General features: G+C 46.7%; 1 protein-coding gene across 2 annotated transcripts in view; it reads right to left on the bottom strand.

The window, feature by feature from the left end:
• IPO9 (importin 9) overlaps nucleotides 1–16,603 on the bottom strand; it is a 50,051-nt gene extending 33,448 nt beyond the window's left edge. Inside the window, exons 1-4 of one of the 2 annotated variants that reach the window (XM_058668999.1) lie at nucleotides 16,386–16,603; nucleotides 2,375–2,436; nucleotides 2,076–2,162; nucleotides 35–236 (exon numbers count right to left, since the gene is read on the bottom strand). In XM_058668999.1, the coding sequence (XP_058524982.1) occupies nucleotides 35–236; nucleotides 2,076–2,162; nucleotides 2,375–2,436; nucleotides 16,386–16,548 (514 nt within the window). In that variant the 5' untranslated portion in view covers nucleotides 16,549–16,603. Of the gene's footprint in view, nucleotides 1–34; nucleotides 237–2,075; nucleotides 2,163–2,374; nucleotides 2,437–12,479; nucleotides 12,586–16,385 lie in introns of those variants that run through there. The other variant, XM_058669000.1, reaches the window with a different exon arrangement.
• Between the last annotated feature and the right edge of the window lie 4,758 nt (nucleotides 16,604–21,361).

Raw genomic sequence — 21,361 nt, 5'->3', positions numbered from 1 at the left:
CTCCAGCACACAGCAGGGGAAAGGCTCCTGGTACCTGTCAGCACACGCATGGCTCCGTGGACAGCATTTAGGTCTCCGCTCACCAACATCTCCATGAGCAGGTTGAAGAGCTGGGGCCATGCTTCCGGCCAGTCCCAGTGGGCAATGGCTGACACTGCATAGGCCACACTGGAGCGTACCTTGCTTATTGATTCTCTCAATCCATTGGGCAACAGTTCTCGGATGACAATTTTTGCCTATAGAGGAGAAAAGTCCACGTGTGCCATTAGATCAGGTTTTAAATGAGCAGCAGAGGCTAGTACTGGAAAAATGTACACCAGGGACTACACGTCCTTAGGAAACTTCTACATATAAACTGGACTAGTAATCCACTTACAAGATACATTATCTATTACAGGAGCCATCAACTGCATTAGCTATTGTTAAAAATTAAATAAAATACTTCCTTAGCATCAATTTCAGTGCTCAATAGCCACATGTAGCTAATAGTTATACTGGACATCACAGTTTCAAAATATGTCCATAATAGTCAAAAACTCAGATGGCCAAGATTGTATAAGACTTTATATACCCAAATTTCAGGGGGGGTGTGTCGCAATGGTTGTATAGCACTGTATGAAGTAGAAATATCACTTAATTCTAAACTCTTTGAAGCTAGTATTTTAACCATAATTTTAGAGATTTAGGAAACTGGGACTCAGAAGTTCAGTATTTTGATGATCTCAGACTGTGAAAAGTGGACCAGAATCCCAACACAGGCCAGTCTGATGCTCAGGCTCCCTGTATGCAGCATCCACAACACCAGGCACCAATTTCTTGCCTTTAGACTGCTCCATGTTGTCAGAACATGTTGACAGTCGGATCTTTCTTTTTAAAGACTTATTTTATTTTTATTGAAAGGCAGAGTTAAAGGGAGGAGCAACAAAAAGATGTCTTCCATCAGCTAGTTCATTCTCCAAATGGCTCCAACAGCTAGAATTGAGCTAATCTGAAGTTGGGAACCAGGAACTTCTTTCAGGTATCCCATGTAGGTATAGGGACCCCAGGACTTCAGTCATACTTAACTGCTTTCCTAGGTCATAAGCAGGAGTTAGATTGGAAGTGTAGCAAGCAGCCAGGACTCAAACTGGCACCCATATTGGATACCAACGCTGCAAGCAGAAGTTTATTGCACTGTGTCATAGTACTGGCCTCAGTCTAATTTATTTTGGGGCTGGAGTGGTGCCTCAAAAGGCCAATCTTTCACCTTGCACCATGAGCATCCCATGTGGATACTGACTCCTCTTCCAGCTGCTTTAGTTCCCATCTAGCTTCCTATTTATGACCTGTGAAAGCATCAGAGTATGGCTCAAGCCCTTGGGTCCCTGCACCCATGTGGGAGAAGTGAAGGAAGTTCCTGGCTCCTGGCTTAGATTAACTTAGTTTTTGGTCATTGTGAATATTTTGGGAGTGAACCAGAAGACGGAAGATCTCTCTCCCTTTCTCTATAAGGCTGCATTTTAAATTAAAAGCCCAGAGCCTCTTCTGGATTTTCCATGCGGATGCAGGATCCCAAGGCTTTGGGCTGTCCTGGACTATTTGACTACTTTTCCAGACCACAGGCAGGGATCTGGATTGGAAGTGGGGCCACTGGGACATGAACTGGCACTCATATGGGATCCTAGTGTGTGCAAGGTGAGGACTTTAGTCACTAGGCTACCACTCCAGGCCCTAACCCCGCCCCTCTTTTTAAAGTTTATTTTACTTGTTTGAAAGGCAAAGTTACACACACACACACACCTTCTATCTACAGGTTCACTTCTCAAATGGCAATAACAGGGCTGAGCCAGGAGTTTCTTCAAGGTCTCCTACACAGGTGCAGGGGCCCAAGACCTTGGGCCATCCTCCACTGCTTTCCCAGATGTATTTTGTTGGGGGAGTTGGATCAAAAGTGGAGCTGCTGAGACTCAACTGGCATCCACATGGGATGCTGGCATTGCAGGTGGCTTTTTATCACTACACCACAACGCCAGCCCCAACTAATTTCTTAAACCCCTCAGATCTCACATGTAGACTCATCAAGGAATTGTCCTTACCCGCTCTGTCGTTTCAGGAGGCCGAAACTTCTCTGACTGTGCGCACCAGTGGGTCTCCACATACTGCTTCAAGATGACGGATGCCAGCTGTGAATAGAACACACCAAGTAGTACAGCAAGAAAAAGGTTGTTCTGCATATTAAAAACTATACACATGGTATGAGATATTTCAATTAAGCCTAAATCTGATACAAATCACAGGTGATTTATAAAATGGCCTTGCTCTTTCTTTTTCCCATAAGGAAGTTTCATGACCACAAAAGGGAAATTATTTATATGTTGGGCCAGCCTAGGCTTACCTGACGGATTGCCAGTGCCCCCTGGGGATCCACAGTCAGCTCTGCCAGGTGAACACCAAATTCTGAAAGAGAACATTTTCTGGTGAGTCTAAGAAAATCCAGGAAAACCATAGCAGTTTCCTGGGCTCTACTTCTGATGCCAACAAGATTTCAGAAAGAAACTAGACCCACTGCTTCTAAAAATGCTGACAACTGCTAAGACTGATATCTTCAAATGAGAGATTGGCCTGTACAGCAAGGCAGCTTATGACAACTGGTCCCGGCACCGCATCTCCAACTATCCTCCCTTTCAAGACGACAATGCCTTTCCCTCAGACCAGAGACCTCAGCCACCAACAGAGAAATGGGATCACCTGACCCCAAGGAAAACCTAGAAGGACTTTCAGGACAACAGAGCCATGAGATGATTAAGTATAAGAAAACCTGGCTTCACAGGCTCAGGCCCAAAAGACAAGTGTTGCCATGAATTACTGGCAGTAGGCAATATAAATCTTAACCTTGGATCCATATAAGCAATAGAAATAGAACCTACTGGGAAACTGAAAACAATTCTTACTTCCACATTAAAATTTTGATCAAATTTATACCTAAGTAGTCAACTAGCAAGTATTTGTGAAAAGAGGAAGAAAAATCTAAGTTCCAGAGTATAATTTTTTTATTATTTATTTTTATTACAAAGTCAGATATACAGAAAGGAGGAGAGACAGAGAGGAAGATCTTCCGTCCAATGATTCACTCCCCAAGTGACCACTACGGCCAGTGCTGTGCCGATCTGAAGCCAGGAGCCAGGAACTTCTTCCAGGTCTCCCACGTGGGTCCAGGGTCCCAAGGCTTTGGGTCGTCCTTGACTGCTTTCCCAGGCCACAAGCAGGGAGCTGGATGGGAAGTGGAGCTGCCAGGATTAGAACCGGCGCCCACATGGGATCCCAGCATGTTCAAGGCGAGGACTTCAGCCGCTAGGCCACCAGGCCGGCCCGAGTACGTTATAATTTGCACATCTCACAACCCAGGATTATTAGACAATACAGCAAGAGTTAGTCACAGTGGCTAAGGATCTGACCGTGGAATTGAGAACTGACAACACACAAAAATAAAACACATGCCAGATTGCAAATGTACTGTGAAGAGAAAAGTATCTTCATCTTTCTATTGATTCCATGTGTAAATACTGTGCACACATCACGTGAATGTAAACACAACGAAAATCAATCTAATTTTTTGCTTTTTAAAATACAGTTGTTGGAAAACTCAGTATTTCATATATCAATCATTTCGCACTTCCACTGGACAACACTGTGCTGCTGCGTGAATAGTTAACTAGAATATCAACTAGACATCCTAATACACAGCTTTTCTTGAAGGGGTGAGATGAGCGTGTTGAAACTTTCCATTCAGAGGGAGTTACCAAAGTGGAAAAGAGCAAAAACCTGGTTGGAGCAAGCTTAGGTTCACATCGTGAAACGGCTGTCCTGGGACAATTTCACATTCTTCCTAAACCTCAGCTTCCTGACCCACAATTCAGACTGGAATGCGCTTAGCTCAACACCTGCCATGCAACTAAAAACTTTAAGAAAAATGACTCTTGTTTGCAAAATAAACATAATTAGCTTCCATTTTTAAAGAACTTTCTTAAGTGTTTATCTGAGTGACAGAGGAAAACCAACACAATGAGATGGCTCTTTCTTCTGGTTCATCCACCAAATGTCTGTACTAGTCTAGGGCTGGGCCAGGTGATGTCAACTCCATTTCGGTTTCCCACAGACAAATTACAACATGAGATTCCTTCAGGAAAGCTGGCCGAGCCCAGCCTTCACAACCATACAAGGAATGAAACAGCAGATGAAAAATCTGTCTCTTCTCTCTCTGCAATTCTGTCTTTCAAATAAATAAGCCGGGCCTGGCGCAGTGGCCTAGCGGCTAAAGTCCTCATCTTGAACGTGACGGGAATCCCATATGGGTGCCAGTTCTAATCACAGCAGTTCCACTTCTCATCCAGCTCCCTGCCTGTGGCCTGGGAAAGTAGTTGAGGATGGCCCAAAGCCTTGGGACCCTGCACCTGTGTGGGAGACCTGCAGGAGGTTCCTGGCTCCCAGCTTCGGATTGGCACAGCACCGGCCATTCCAGTCACTTGGGGAGTGAATCATTGGATGGAAGATCTTCCTCTCTGTCTCTCCTCCTCTCTGTATATCTGACTTTGTAATGAAAATAAAATAAATCTTAAAAAAAAAAAAGCCATTAAGAACAATGTTGGGGGCCCGGTGCTATAGCATAGTGGCTAAAATCCTTGCCTTGCACATACCGGGATCCCATATGGGTGCCAGTTCTAATCCTGGCAGCCCTGCTTCCCATCCAGCTCCTTGCTGGACGACAGTGGCCTGGGAAAGCAGTCAAGGATGGCTCAAAGCCTTGGGACCTTACAATCGCGTGAAGACCTGGAGCAGACTCTGGTCTCCTGGCTTTGGATTGGCGCATCTCCGACCGTTGCGGTCACTTGGGGAGTGAATCAGCGAATGGAAGATTTTCCTCTCTGTATATCTGACTTTGTAATAAGAATAAAATAAATCTTAAAAAAAAAAGTTTCCTCATGATTAGACTGATGAGGGGAGAGACACAGATCTCTAACCTGTTGGTTTATTTCCCAAATGGCTGCAATAGGTACCAGCCAGGCTGCAGCCAGGAACCATCCCGGTCTTGCAGTTGATGGCAGGGGTCTAGGCACTTAGCCATCCTTGCTGCCCTTCGGGTACATCAAATGGGAACAGGTTGTAAGCGGGGCAGCTGGACATAAGATGGGATGGCAGCACTGCTAGCTGCAGTTTAGAATGATATATATACCACCAGCCCTGAGGTCAAGCATTTTTGGCAAGTGTATCAGAAAATGATGGTTGTGTTCTCAGGACAGTCTCTCAGGGAGTAAACAATGCTGATAGTTGTGTTACTGGTGATGTTAACCCTGATCGCCTTGTGAGGTTAGGCTGAGTGTCTCCACTGTTTTTTCATTTCCAATTACTAAATATCTAAGGAAAAGGTTTTCAGACTACGCCATGATGCTGTCTGCCTCCTTTCAAATTCTTGCCCGTTGCTTCTGACTTCCCTCTGGATGCTGCCTGCAGCACAACTGTGTACCTAACGGTGATTCTTCACTTGTTCATTAAAGTTTCCTATAAAGTAGAACTACAAAAAGTTTCCAGTAAAATAGAATTCCTTCATTTATTCACGCCACTGTGGATTTTATAAACATGTATTTTATTCTAGTTCTACTAGTCCAGCATGATTTTTTATCTTCTAATTGAATTGTTTCAATTTGGCCTTTGGTCCTAAGTACTTCTATCTGCCTCTACCCTTTTCAAGTCCTGGAAAGCAGAGCCAAAGAATGGGGGAGACAGCTTTCCACCTGCTGCTTCACTTCCCAAGTGGCCCCAATAGCCAGCTCTGGCCCAGGAAGTCAGGAACTCCATCCTGGTCTTCAGCCATGGTGGCAGGGACCCAAATACGTGGATGGTCTTGTGCTGCCTTCTCAGGTGCATTACCAGGAAGGTGGAATAGCTGGGATTGAAACTCGCCTTCCAGGGAGATGCTGGTGACCGTACTATCAGGCGGGCCCTCTACAGTTTAAAAAAAGATTTATTTGAAAGGCAGGGCATCAAAGAGGAAGTGACACACACAGAGCTATTCCATCTGCTGGTTCACCCTCCAAATGGCTACAACAAACATGACTGGGCCAGGCTAAAGCCAGCATCTGGCAACTTCAGACCAGAGTAGATGGGCCAAAGCACCACCCCTCTGCTTATTTTCTGAAATGAAATCACAGGACGTTCTAGGCTTCTCTTCTGTTTTCTCTGCCTCAGTCCTGGAATTAATTTCTTCTCCAAGGAGACCTGATACCTTTTAGTGGAGAATTCTAATTAGAAAACAAGATGTGGTTACTAGGAGTGCTCACTGCTTCCTGGGTATCACTATTTCTAGTTCCTCTGGGAGATCAGAATTAGCAAATACAGTGCACCCCCACAGCTGTCCGTCTACCCAACTCTCACACTAACAATTCAGATGTCAATCCAGCACCTCAGGGTTCATGCTACTCCTTCTTGACCCTTTCTCACAGTGATAAACTTTGCTGCACTATCCAAAATGCATTCACTTATTGGCTCCGTTTTATAATTCCATGTAATTATGTAACTATTACCCCATATCCTTGTGAAAACAGATGACTGAAAGTAAAGTTTTTATGTAATTTTTTTCTATAGCCTACAGTCTGCAGTCAAATACAATGGTACTTGAAGAAATTTGTGGAGGTTTTTGGTTTAGCAGCTAAAACAGAGTGAGATGTCTGAATCATCCATGAAGTGTCTGGGTTCAAGGTCTGGCTCCACACACAATTCCAGTTTCCTACTAACATGCACTCTGTGGGCCAGCCCACGAGAAGGCTCAAGTATCCACCCTGCTATCCAGGAACGAGCATAGGGCTCCTACACCCCAGCTTCTGCCTGGCGCTGCCCAAGCTGCTGGGGGCATCTGGGGCATGAGCCAGTACATGACAGCTCTCTATCCATCTCTGACTCTCAAATAAAAAACCAGGAATTGAAAGATAAGCTTAAGTTCTTCTGAAATCCATGGTTTTCCCGAAAGTACAAAATTTCCATGAACTATTTGATGACTATATAAATGGATTTCAAAATATGTTTTGCACCAAAATACTCTCTTCTCCCCCCTGGCCACCAAGAACTTTGTGAAGCACCCTTGTGCTATTTTCTCCATTGACTTAGGTTAGTTCTTGTCTTCCTCACCATCTAGTTATGTTGTTCACATGTAATACAGTGAGGTTCATTTACCACTGTACGTCATTTGGAGGTTCTCCTTCACGTTGCTGATTTTAATTATTTACTTGGTTATGTGAAACTTAAGTCTAACACCCAAAGCTACGCAAAAGGACTCTTCCAGAAAGTGTCCATCCTTACTCATCTCCATCAATTTGCTTTCACTTTCTTCTTTTCCCACCCATATGGTTCCTGGTTTATCTTCCTTTGTTTTTTTTCGCAAAAAATGAGCAAGACATATGTACATCTCCTGGTCTCTTACTGCTGACATGAAAAGCAATATATCATTTTTTTTTAGTTTACACATCCTGGAAATAACTACAAATCAGTTCTTCCTCACAGTTGCAGAATATAACTTACACAGAAGCACGCAACTTCATTCAAACCACACCCCAGGCCTAGACAATGGTCCATTTTTTATAAACAATGCTGCAACAACACCATGCATCTGTATTTTCCTACTGTTGAAGGTATGGCTTCACGGTAGGTTCCCACAAGTACCACTGCCCCTCATGAGGTTACTGCCTGGATGTGGTGTGAAGTCTGCTCAAATGTGTCCCAGAGGATGATATCAATTTGTACTTTTACCAGCAATGTGTTCCTGTGCAGTACCGCCAGCAGAATATTTTAATTTCTTGTCAACCTGATAGATGAGGAGTGGTATTTCAGTGCTGTTTTATTTTGTATTCCTCTAATCCCAAGTGAGTGTAATTATTTGATTATTTGCATAGAGGGATGGGGTAAATGGTCTCCCCACCCCAATCACTTTCCTGTTGGGGTTTTAGTTGTTTTGTTTCTCAATTTTTAAGAGTTCTTTACATATTAAAGATTTTACTCTTTTTTCTATGACATATGCTGTAGGGGAAGTATCAGTTCTCTTTGGACTTCTTGCATGTGGTTTTTTGCCATGCAAATTGTAAGAAAATTCTTCAGCAAATTTATATTTTCTTTCACTGTTTCTGATATTGAGTCATAGAAAGCTTTTGCTAATGTTAAAGTTAAAGAGAAATTTATTCATGTTTTTTTCTAGAACTCATACGGTTTCACTTCTTACATTTAGATTCCTAACCCATTTGGAGTTTATTTACATGGTGCGAGATATGGATTTAATCACCAATGGCTATGTTGTCCCAGCATTTTTTTTACTATTAAAAATATGTGACTCAACAGGCTAATCCTCCACCTTCAAGTGACAGCATCCAATATAGGCGCCAGTTCACATCCTGGCTACTCTACTTCCCATCCAGCTCCCTGCCTGTGGCCTGGGGATAGCAATGGAGGACAGCCCAAAGCCTTGGGACCCTGTGCCCTGTGGGTATCAGCTCAGCTCTGGCCATTGCAGACATCTGGGGAGTGAACCCACAGAAACAAGACCTTTCTGTGAATCCTGCCGTTCCAATAAAAATAATAATAAAAATAATAAGCAGCCCATGTTTACCCCAGTGATACGATACCACCCTAATTTACAGAGGTCTGAATATTCTTTACCACAAATGCTTTGAGCCAAAGTGTTAACTTGTCTAGTTCATCTGTAATGTTGGGATGCACTATCCAATGACAGGGTATATCTTTCCATTTGTCCATATCGATCTTTAAGCCTTTCAGCAGTGTTTAAACAGTTTCTTCCAATATATTCTTGTACAGAATCTGTTTATTCCAAAATATTTCAACTTTTTTGTTGCCATTATAAATGGCTTTATTTTTTAAACCAAAAACAAAAAGGCTCTTGACTGTTGTATTTTATGTCTGGCCATTTAGTTGAATTCTCACATGCTTTCTATTCTTTAGGATTTGTTTATTTGGGGCATCCCATATAGATTCTGGGTTGAGTCCCAGTTGCTCCACTTCCTGTCTAGCTGTTTCTGCGCCTGGGATAGCACTGGGATTTGGCTCAAGTCCTTGGGTCTCTGCGCCCACGTGGGAGTTCTAGATGGAATTCTTGGCTCCTGGCTTCAGCATGGTGCAGCCCTGGCCATTGCAGCCATCTGGGGAGTGAACCAACATATTGAAGAGTGATAAATACGGGCAAATAAATCTTCATGCACGTTAGCAGGGAGTTGGATTGGAAATGGAGTATCTGGGACTTGAACTAACACACGTACAGGATGCTCGCATTGTAGGCTATGGCTTCACCATCTTTGTCACAACAGTGGCCCTGGGATTCTTAGGTTATTCTTTATTCCAAGTCAAATATACAGAGAGGAGGAGAGACAGAGAAGAAGATCTTCCATCCAATGATTTCACTCCCCAAGCAGCCGTAACGGCTGGAGCTGAGCCGGTCCAAAGCCAGGAGCCAAGAGCTTCTTCCTGGTCTCCCCTGCAGGTGCAGCATCCCAAGGCTTTGGCCATCCTCAACTGCTTTCCCAGGTCACAAGCAGGGAGCTGGATGGGAAGCAGGGCTGCCGGGATTAGAACCGGTGCCCATAGGGATCCTGGTGCGTTTAAGGCGAGGACCTTAACCACTACGCATTCGCACCAGGCCCCGATTATCCCCTTATTTTTTTAAGGATTTACTTTATTTTATTTGAAAGGCAGGCATACACACACACACACACACACACACACGAGGAGACAGTGAAAAGATCTTCCATCCACTGGTTCACTACCCAAGCAGCTGCAACAGCCAGAGCTGAGCCGATGCAAAGCCAGAAGCCAGGAGCCTCCTCTGGATTTCCCATGTGGGTGCAGAGTCCCAAAGCTTTGGCCCATCCTCTACTACCTTCCCAGGCCATAAGCAGGAAGCTAGAAGGCAAGTGGAACAGTTGGGATATGAACCAGTGACAATATGGTATCCTGATGTGTGCAAAGAGAGGGCTTTATCTAGTAGGCTACTGCTCCGGGCTCAAGACAGACTTTCTTGGGCCCGGTGGCATGGTCTAGTGGCTAAAGTCCTTGCCTTGAACGTGACGGGATCCCATATGGGCACCGGTTCTAATCCCAGCAGCTCCACTTCCCATCCAGCTCCCTGCCTGTGGCCTGGGAAAGCAGTTGAGGATGGCCCAAAGCTTTGGGACCCTGCACCCGTGTGGGAGACCTGGAGGAGACCTGCCTTCGGATCAGCACAGCACCAGCCATTGTGGTCACTTGGGGAGTGAATCATTGGACGGAAGATCTTCCTCTCCGTATATCTGACTTTGTAATAAGAACAAAATAAATCTTTAAAAAAAAAAAAAAAAAAAAAAAGACAGACTTTCAAATCTTACTTCCTTCACATTGGAACACACCTGAAATTTCAAGGAACATAAACTGCTTGTAACACTTAATGGAGTGTCCGGCACAGTGGCCTAGCGGCTAAAGTCCTCACCTTGAACGCGCCAGGATCCCATATGGGCACCGGTTCTAATCCCGGCAGCTCCACTTCCCATCCAGCTCCCTGCTTGTGGCCTGGGAAAAGCAGACGAGGACGGCCCAAATCCTAGGGACCCTGCACCTGTCTGGGAGACCTGGAGGAAGCTCCTGGCTCCTGGCTTTGGATCGGCGCAGCACCGGCCGTTGCAGTCACTTGGGGAGTGAATCATCGGACGGAAGATCTTCCTCTCTGTATATCTGACTTTACAATAAATGTAAATAAATCTTTAAAAAAAAACACTTAATGGAGAAAAATATCTGAAGAATATTATCAATATAAGCTAAAGACATACTTTGAAACAAAACAAATAGATTCTCATCTTGATAAGCTTCCAGTTTCAGAAATAGGAACCAGATGATCAACTCTGGGTTAGAACCTAGAAAAAGTTCACAGAAGTAACTCTTTTATATTAAGTGATGAGAGAAAGTACAACTTATTTTTAAAAGTTTTATTTATTTACTTAGAAAGCAGAGTTAGAATAAGTGGTGGAGGCAGAGGCAAGGGAGTTGGGAGGAGGGAGAGAAAGAAGATGTTCCACCAGGCCCGGTGGCGTGGCCTAGCGGCTAAAAGTCCTCGCCTTGAACACCCCGGGATCCCATATGGGCGCCGGTTCTAAGCCCAGCAGCTCCACTTCCCATCCAGTTCTCTGCTTGTGGCCTGGGAAAGCAGTTGGGACCCTGGACCCACGTGGGAGACCCGGAAGAGGTTCCTGGTTCCTGGCTTCGGATCGGCGCACACCAGCCCGTTGAGGCTCACTTGGGGAGTGAATCATCGGACGGAAGATCTTCCTCTCTGTCTCTCCTCCTCTCTGTATATCTGAGTTTGTAATAAAATAAATAAATTAAAAAAAAAAAAAAAAAAAAAAGAAGAAGATGTTCCACCTACCTGCAGGTTTACTCCCCAGGCTTTGCCAACAGCCAGCGGCCTGGCTGAATCGGAAGCCAGACCCCAGCTGGGTCTCCCCTGGGGCAGCAGGGCTCCAAGCTCCTGAGCCAGCCCTGCTGCCCCAGAGTACATACAGCAGGAGCTGGATCAGACCTGGAGACAGGACTCCCGTGCAGGCAGCCTGATAGGAAGCGTGGGCCTCTTAACTGATGTGCCAAATGCTCACCCCTAAGTTACTATCTAAATTCCCTTTTTACACCACTTACTGATTAGAAAGACAGGGGTATCAGTCACTGTAAAAGAGAATCACATTCATAAAATTCTATTTCACCTGAGAGTTATACAAAGAACTACTGGTTCCAAGGGGTGACAGTGGTGGTACGCTGTTCACAGTAAACTCTCCCAAAAACCACAAAGAAAATTTAGAAAACCAAAATGCTCAAAGTTCTTTGCCTTGTTTTAAATCTGACCAACACAGATGTTCCTATCTACTGCTCATTTTTGTTCAGTAAAAAGCCTATTTTAAGATTCCCACTTAACAGAGACTACCCAGTATTTTTTGAAGAACACAACTAAGAATGCTTGTCTTTAGAAGTTAACCTACAGGGGGACACTCATAATAAGCCTGCTGTAAGGTGGCATACGAAACACCTGATAGGAAATTTAATCTCCCTTTTCCAAGGAAAAGCAGGGATGCATACGTCATGTTACTCTGGGTTCTCAACCCTGCCTTACTCTGACTCGGAGCGGTGTCCCCTGACCTCCTTTAAGAAACCCTTTGCTCTTTCTCAGCTTTGGACTCAGGCTTTCGCATCTCTCCTCTTGCCCAACTTGGCAAAGGTATTACCTAAATCTAGAACAACGGATAGCACTGACGCCACGGGCCACTGCTCTCAAGGGCCTGGGAGAGACAGCTGGCAGGAAGAACTGTGAGCAGGTTTATGGGGAGAAGCACCAAGTTTTGAGCAGAGCTTGGGAGAAGCCTCCTCTTGCTCACGGGGGTTGGTAAGCCCCGCCAACACCACAGACAAAAGGAACAGAAAACTCCACCACTGGCCTTTTTCCGAGCACGGCCGCCTTCCGCTCGGCTCAGTGCCTGCCACATGCCCAGGAGTGCGTCTGGATCCTTGAGGGGCGCCCTTCGCAGGTGGACAGTGCTTACGCTAGGCTGCAAGAGAGCCAGAAAAGTGCCCATGAGAACCAGAAAGCAAACGTCCAGCCAGCGGGGCCACCCCCTAGCCATCTCAGGTGGGGAACTCAGCCCCGGCATCTGGGCAACACCTGAAGGCCAGGAGGGGCAAGGGAAGAGAATTGCCCCCTCCCCAGCTCGACAGACTGCTGGCAGGAAGGGAATGAGGTCTCTGTGACACATTCGCTAGAAACAAGACACAAAAGACTAAGCAGAGATAGGGGGAAATGTCTTTATTTCTAACAGACAAAAAGAAAATGACCCAGAGTCTAAGTCTAGTTACATAAGAAAATCCGTGCTATCCTGGTTAGGAAAATTGAAGCAATTCGTCTCATCACATGTGTTGGGCCGTCTTCAGGGGGAAAATGTAGAAAGAAGGGGCTCCATTTTAAGATACAAAACCTGACATTTTCGAACATCACAATTCTACCACAAGGAAAACAGAAAGAGCTGATGAGGTACAGCGTATCACACTTGGACAGAGAGCTCTTGGCAAGTCACAACCTCCCAGTCTTAATTTCTATGCCTGTAAAATGCTTGACATGATCCCCACTGCATTTTAATAAAATGGAATTAGAAAAATGCTTTAACAAAATAAAAAGCCTTTCATTTTTACCCTATTTAAGTGGAGCTAAATTCCTGGAAACCCTGCTGATCAAAATCAAAATCTCAACTCTCCAAGCAAAAATGAAAGGGTAACAGTTACCTGTAGGATACCACACAGCACAGGAGCCTCCAGAACATTCCAGCAATGCTCCTCTCCATGCAGGACACCAGTGAATGCATGCCCCAACTACATGGAGACTGGCCCCATCTCTTGCTAATTAACCCGGTTAAAGAGGTGGTACTGAGAGCTGTTGGCCTGATTTCTCTTCGATACAAACGACTATGGAAAGTGGCAAACCCAGGGGTTCTCAAAAGTCATTCAAGGATTCCAGGCTGAGGGAGCAACCTCCAGGCAGGTGGGTCTCTCATCCACACACACTTCATTGGTTTACTATAGGCTCCCATTCTGGGAAACATGATAATTATAGGCTAGTTACTTCTCAGAAGGTATCAGCTGGTAGACTAAATGCCCAGGACATACCTTAGGTTCTAGCAACTCTACTTCCCAAAGTAACTGCTTCTCAAAATCCCACCTATGGCCGAGCCTGTCCAACTCTCATCTGTCCTAACGGAGTGTTGATAAAGGACTTGTCCCCATTCCCCACAAATCAAAGATTCTTATACTTAATCCTCAAGACCAGGGTCATTGTTTGGCAGCCAGGTAAGGTGGCAAAACTGCCAGTTAACCTTAAGGAACAGATGGGACCAACCTTCTACGGGAGGCAATAGCAAATGGGTCACAAAGATAGTGTCATTATTTGAGAAGACAGAGGAACCCCTGGAACAACAACAACAAAAGAGCAAGAGATCACCAGGACACAAATAACCACACCCACCCACAAGAAATTCCTTGCTAACTTCAAAAAGAGTTCCACCTGGGACAAAACAGGTGTAAAGCAGCAACTCTAAGGAGGAGAATTGTTCATCTGCCCACCGGTCTTCTTTTTTTTAATCGGAAAGTCAGATAAACAGAGAGGAAGCGAGACAGAGATCTTCCGTCAGATGGTTCATTCCCCAAGCGCCGCAACTGCTAGAGCTGAACCAATCAGAAGCCTCCTGTGCAGGGTCCCAAGGCTTTGGGTCGTCCTTGACTGCTTTCCCAGGCCACAAGCAGGGAGCTGGAGGGATTAGAACCAGCGCCCATATGGGATCCCAGCGTGTGCAAGGCAAGGACTTTAACCACTATGCTATAACGTCAGGCCCCCACCCGTCTTTCTGATAGCAGGGGCCATGTCCTATCAGCCTCATTAGGCTTATATTCACTTAAAACAGAGTTATGACGGGTAGAGAATAAACTTGTACTCCACATTCAGAAGACAACAATCTACGGAGACAGAATCTATGATGGAGGCAGTGTGGCTCCAATGGCCAAGCTGATACAGTAGAGGACTCTAGCACTGTATGTAAGAAACAAATCACCACCCCTACCTAGAAAACAGAGTGTCACTCAGTAACATTTCAGACAAATTTAAAGACACAGTCTCTCCAGGGCCTGAAGCACGGCACTCAACTCCAGGGATCCGACTCAACCCAACCCTGCAGCCACATCTGAAACCTTCACTACCAGGCCATGAGTATCAGGACCTGGCATCTAAGCCCTTCCCGACCCATCCCAGCACCTGATGGGAGAATGGAAGGTAGATCATCGATCTGCACTGCTGAAATTTAATTTCTGGTTTCAAGGTCTCAAAAGATAATGAAAATGGCAGACCAGGTTTTTAAGAAGACCTCAAGAAGTTTCTGACTGCCTAGACAAGACCGTGGTGTTTGGTTAGAGTTGAAGAGATGAGGGCCAAAGCAGAGCTGCTGTGGGGCAGTTTCAAGGCGAAATCAGGCCCTGCGTGTCATAGAAAGATGCCAGAAATGCTTTTAGGGCACCAGGAATACTGGACATCACTCAGGCAGGGTTTGGTTGGGGCCAATTTGCATCAGACCCTCAACTTCATTCCGGCTGTAACTTAAAATCCATGGGTTTCCTCTGCTTTGCCACTCTTCCTCCTTTACATCTCACTGACACTCTAAGGACATATCAGCTGAGCAGCTATACACGCCCCTTCGGGTTTTTATATAAACCATAAAGAGCCATTTGGATCACTGTGCATGACATCAGACAACTCTCTCTACCCCTTACTTCCTTCTCCATGACTACAATGGGACTTCAAATGGTCCTTAACCTGTTCGATTCCAAGCTGTCACATGTCACATCTTTCCCACAAAAGGGTATTTTTTTTCAACAGCTGTAGCAGCACTGAAAGAGAGCGGAAAACGTAAACTTCTTTTTTTTTTTCAATGAAAATAAATCCAGTTGGCCAGCTAACTCAAGGCTTTGAGAGTCACTGTTGGACTATGGGTTCTTTCTGTGATGAGAACACTTGGATGCTGCAGTCCCAGCGAAGCTCCCATCAGACAGAATTCTTAATAAAGACCAAGAAGAGTGTCTTTCCATTTCAGGATCAAATCCTTCTTTGTCAGGTGGCTATGCTGGGCTACCTACTCGGCAGGAAACTGACAGGAAATCTCAAACCCACGGCTGGCATTCCTCATCACTTTCATGCACACAATAGCAGGATGCGCTCAGAGCATCAAAAACAAAGGATGATCAGTTCTGCCTCCAAAGAAATGCATACGGAGTTCCTATTATTCGTTTCAGTAAGTGTAAATTATCGCGAGGCAGTCGCATATGCATTTAACTCCTGGGAAAGCATCCAGCCAGGTTTACCAAAGGCAGAAACTTGGATGACATCTGCCGAGCTTTCGGAGCCGCCTTCCCAAGGCACCACGTTCTCCCCACTCCCGGTGCCTCCCCGTTTGCACCAGCCCAAGCCAGACCCGGGTCCCCGACCGCGCGAGCGCCTGCAGCCGCCCCGGGGCTTGCTTGGCTCTGGGGTCCGCCCTCGGCCGATCCCCGGCTCCATCCCTCTCCAAGTCCCCGCCCGAGGCTTCAGCTCCCCGGACCAGCGCTCGCTCGCCCTCTCTCTCTGGGTTCGTGGCGCCTCCCCTCCCGGGACCCTCACAGCCGCCAACGACGGCCACCTCTCTCGTTTCCTACTCCCACATGGCCACAGGCTCCGGCTCCCCGTGCGCCCCCGTCGGACCCCAGCGTCGGCCAGCTGATAGTGCGGCCGGCCCAGCTCCCAGACTTCCTCGTGACGGTCCCGCCTCACTCACCCTCCGTAACCTCCAGCACCTTAATCTGTTCCTCGGCGGCCGCCCGCACCTCCTGCACTGGGGACAGGATCCCAGTGAGCGTGTCCACCAACGCTTCCTTCAGCCCTTGGGCCACTGGACCCGGCAGCCCAGAGGCCGCACCAGCCGCCGCCGACGCCGCCATCTTTTTCTCTTCGAGGCCGGGACCCGCCACCGGATGACGGCTCCCGCGCGCGGCCAATCCGCGAAGCCGCGCCTGCGCACCTCCGCTGGGCTGGCGCGGGCGGCGGGCAGGGGGCGGGGAAGTGGGTTAACCTCCGGAGACAGCGCCTTCTGCCGCGGGAACGGAAACTGCACGTCTTCCGGCAAATGATGGCTTAGGGCGCTTTGCTCAAGGGGCAACGGAGAAGCTAGCAATCCCATTTGGAAGAAAGGCCTAGGTGTACGACTTCAGGCTGTTAGAAGGAAGACCCTGTGCTACGAGGGAGGAAGTAGGATGGGGATGGAGGTGGAGGGATAAGGAGAAGGTTCGGGGTCAGTGATGGCGCCTATTTTAATCCTACTCACCTCTCGCCTCCCCACTCCCTACAAAAGAAACGCTCGGAAAGTTAACTCAGTGACTCTCTTTATTTCCCAGCCTCAGGATCCTAAAGATGGAGGTGGGATTAAAAAGCCCATTGAGGAGTGGGGAGTGGACGCCTTAAAAAGGCTCTTGGCTTTCTCCCCTCAAGCAGCCCACTCTCCAAACTGCCAAGTGCATGGGAAAGCAATTTCCTCATGGGTGTATTCTGTACCCCTCAGGGATAGGCCCCTTAGCCCGCCATGAACACAGTGCTTTCCCAAAGAAGGCAGCTGGACATCTAAGAGGTGGGGCAAGAGGTTGGTTGGCTCCCAGGGTCTGGCGCAGAACAAGGCCCAGGGCACAGAGGCCCAAAAACATAGGTGTAAGGGTCGGTGAGGGGTTGGGCCTGCAGTGCACAATGGCAGAGGGAGGAACGGAGGCAGTGTGGGGTTGGTTGGGAGGTTCTGAGACTTGGAATTGTATTCAGGAACACTTACTCTCCTTCCTATTGCCAAAGGAAATCAGCTGGCGGTTCCTTGGTCAGTCCAAAGACTGTGGATCCCAATCACTAAAAACTGGGGGTTAAGTCACCCTCATTCTACAAGTTTTTCCAAAGAATGCTTTCTTGATTTCTTTGAGGGCCAGCTCAGGACAGTGGGCAGAGGTGGCTTGTGTTACCAGGATGTTTTAGGGAGAAACTGGTTTCCTGGGCCTCTAATGCTGCAACAGGAATAGGTTAGGACTGCTTTGTCTATCTCCTGTGGGGCCAGGAGATGCTGACTCCATTAGACCAGAATCATCTTACAGGTTACTTCACTTCTTCAGGGGTATCTAGAGGGCACCCACCTTAGGGGGGGGTTCACCAGCCCTGAGTTGGGCTGGGCAGTTTGGATTCTGGTGCAGGACACTTTGTCCACTGTGTACGGCCTCCACCGCCCAACCAAAGGAGCCAAGATCACCGCTTCAGACTTGGGGGAGCCAGACATTGCCAGGCTGTTGGGCTTTCCTCCTGGGTTCCCTTCCTGTCAAGGACTGGGCCGTAAGATGGATGGAGACAGAAACCAGGCAGAGAGGGAGCTGGAGAGAACCAGTAGACAATACAGGAGATAACTTTATTGAAACGCAAAGGGCATCAAACAGATGGATCTTGCTGGGAGGACACATGCCTGGTGGACAGAGGGCCTCGGGGAGGGGCCGCCGAAGTGAGATGAGCGAAGGCCTCTGCCGCCAGCTCCAGCCAGAATTTGGTTTTCAGTCAATTGGTCGGTCAAATGTATGACAGGGGGTCAGAGGTTGGGGGGAGGACACAGCCCAGTTCTCTTCATGATTGTTACCGCAACTATATACAACAGTTGGCTTTCCAGACTCAGTTACAAAGGGGAGCAGAGGGTGTTGGTGGAGAGAGGAAGAATAGATGAGGAGGAAAATAAAAAACACACAGAGACACACCCCCTGGTTTGGGGGTTTGCACCCAATAAATTAAAAGGAAAAAGTGTTGCCACAAGTCCTGCACACCCTCCCCCCAGGGAGTACCATACATGTGACAGTCTTTCCCCACACAGATGCTGCTGCCAAACACAGGAGGGGCCGGAGGAAGTGAGTGGGGCTGGGAATCTCTTTTTTTGTTGTTAAAAATGAACAAAAACATGAGGAAGTGCAGAGCCACTGCAAAGCAGTAGCTCAGAGACTGGCAGCAACACCAGAGCCCTTGCAATTGTCCTTACCGTGTCATCCTTAGTAAGAGAAATGGCCAGAAGCAGGGACTTTACAGATGGCCAAGGGGAGGGGGGCCTGACTGGCTTTCTTGGGCCTGTGGGGTGTTTACAAATTATTTGGTGCTGTCCTTCTTGCAAAACTTGGTTCCAGAACTCAGAAGACCCCTAAGTCTCACTGTGTTCTTCTCTGCTGAAGCTCTTTTCACATCATAAATTCAAAACAAACCCAGTTCTAACAGCCTCACCTCCCTAACCCTCATCTGTTTTGTCTGTACATCTGGGAAGATGAAAAGCCCTTTTCAGATTCTTTAAGGAAGGATTTTACTCTCTTGCTTTGGCCAAGTACCTCTGTGTCTAGGTTCCAGCATGGGGAGTGGAAAGCCTGGGCTGTAAGTGCGTGCCCAGCACCGCATTCACTCATGCATCACTGTCTGTCGGGCATCTGCAGCCCTGCATCTGCTCCCTGGGGAAGGGGATTCTGGCCAGGTTCTCAGAGCCAGCAGTGCCCTTTGTAGCTCAAGTTAAGGGAAGGGACGTTGCTGGGAGAACATGTTGTCATGGAAATAAAGTGAAATTTTTACTTCAGCTTTCATTGTCTGATTACATAATCAGAAACAGGCTCAGAATAGACTCAAGGAACTCAGCGGAAGAGGAATATAGAAGAGACCTCCAACAGGTTTTTTTTTTTTTTCTGGTAAAGCCCCTTAGTTTGCAGGTGGAAGTTTCCAGGCATGACACTGTGAAGGCTGTGTCAACTAGGAAAGATGTAAACACTCCCTAGCTTCTGCCCAGAAACCCATGTCCTTTTCCTTTGTTCAAAGGAAAAACAGAAACATACAGAAGGATGAGAGATGACTTTTAAAGTTCATGTCAATGTCTAAATGATAACATAGGACCTTCTTATTTGATCCCAAGTAAGAATTCTAATGCGTGACTTTGCTTTTAAAAACAGTCAGTCGCAAACTTCAGTGTGACTCAGAATCATCACGAGGCCTTGTTAAATTACGGCTTGCCTGGACCTACCCCTAGAGTTTCTAATTCAGTAGATCTGAGATGGGGCCTTAAATCATTTCTAATACAGTTCCAGAAGCTGTTCCTTTGGAACCAGAGAATCACTGATTTAAGCAACAAAAAATTGAATCAAGGAACTGGTAGTGAACTTCCAGGACCACATTAAAATTCTCCATGGCACAACCAAGAAAAATGGCTAAAGCACCAAAGGGAAGGGTCCAGTAAACACTGATTTAATTCTCAGTTGTCCTGGTCTCCCTGAAGCCTTGATGGTTCTCTCCCCTCAAGACTTTATGATTTTTTTTTAGCTTACTTCCACCCCTCCTAGGATCTGTGGTTGGCAGTACTTGCATCCAGAGCTAGGGTGAGCAGACATTCACACATGTCAAATTGGACAGTGGGAGTGCCCCACTGGTGATCCTATGTGTCCCTGATCAGGCTGACTGAAGCCTGGGAACATGAAAGGCTTATTGAGTCATAAAGGAGTTGCACCTGTGGGGTCTGGGGAACATCATATCCCCAAGACTATTGACTTGTCAGCTTCCAGAGTTGAGAAAGCATGGAGTTATGTGGAGCTGCATGTGATGTTCTGGGTTATTTTAGCACTAGAGCCCCGTGTTAGATACGTGATTAGGACAATTTCCTCTCCCCAACACCTTGCACTGAAAAATCCTTTAAGGTTTTCTTGATCATACCACTGAATCCCATCTAGTCTAGCAAATTTCACCTGCATGCAGTGGCTGTGGATCTGGGTCCTTCCCAGGTGACGATGTATGATGGAAGGTGTTTCTGAGTTCTGTTTCTTGAACATTCCAGGAAATAGTTACTCCTGAGACCCTTGTAAGGGAGACTCTCTCTGAATGTGTGTTCCTTGGCTCAGTGAGCTAGATTGCACAGGCAGCAAGATTAGGTCCACATAGTCTTGTAAGCCAGGAAAATCAGTAGGAACAAAAATGAAAAGAGAAAAAAAAACCCTTACTTATAGATTATTTAGGAGATTGGCAATTCAAGGGCAAAACATAGTATACCAGCCCACACATATTTCATTGTAGGGGTTGTCCATGGGCTTCCAGCAAACATGTCCCCACCGGTCTCTACCTTCCCAATGGTTGGACTCCATGAAAGACACTGGCATAAGGATTTACACAAAGACAAAAGTAAGCACCGTAGAGTTGCCGTGAAGCATAGATTTTTAAAAATACTCTATGAAGCCTCAGAAGAAAGGAAAGAGCAACAGCAAAGTGCTCTTGTGTGACACAAACCCACAAACATAAGCACATACAGATGTGTCGGGTCCCACATTAGCCTCTGATTACCTAGTATTTTATTTTTTAGTGCATGGTCCAAGAAACAAGTACAATTTGTTGGTCTTCTTCCAGAGATGAGGGGCACTCTGCTGAGGAGCTGCTCCCGGATTTCAGGCTTTCTCCATAGGATGAGGGGTGTTGAATCAAGCTACTGTCAGCCAGCTTTGGCGAGGGATGGAGTTGAGGGGCTGCAGAGGAAGGGAGTAGCACAGGTTCCAGGATTAGGGCTGGAGGTGCCTGGGACTTGAGAATTTAGCCAAGGAAACCGTTTTTCTTTGCTGAAGGATCCCTAGTTATCGCTACCAAGGAATAGCTGTGTAGGTAGGAGAGAATGCCATGGGTTTGCTCCTTGCCATTAATGCCAGGGCAGTGATGGGGCAGCTCAGGTTTGCTGCTTCAGAG

This window comes from Ochotona princeps, chromosome 10, assembly GCF_030435755.1.
Source record: "Ochotona princeps isolate mOchPri1 chromosome 10, mOchPri1.hap1, whole genome shotgun sequence".
In the NCBI taxonomy this organism is placed as follows: Eukaryota; Metazoa; Chordata; class Mammalia; order Lagomorpha; family Ochotonidae; genus Ochotona; species Ochotona princeps.
The sequence above is the reverse complement of the archived record's forward strand: the minus strand, read 5'-3'. Positions and strand labels throughout refer to the sequence as shown.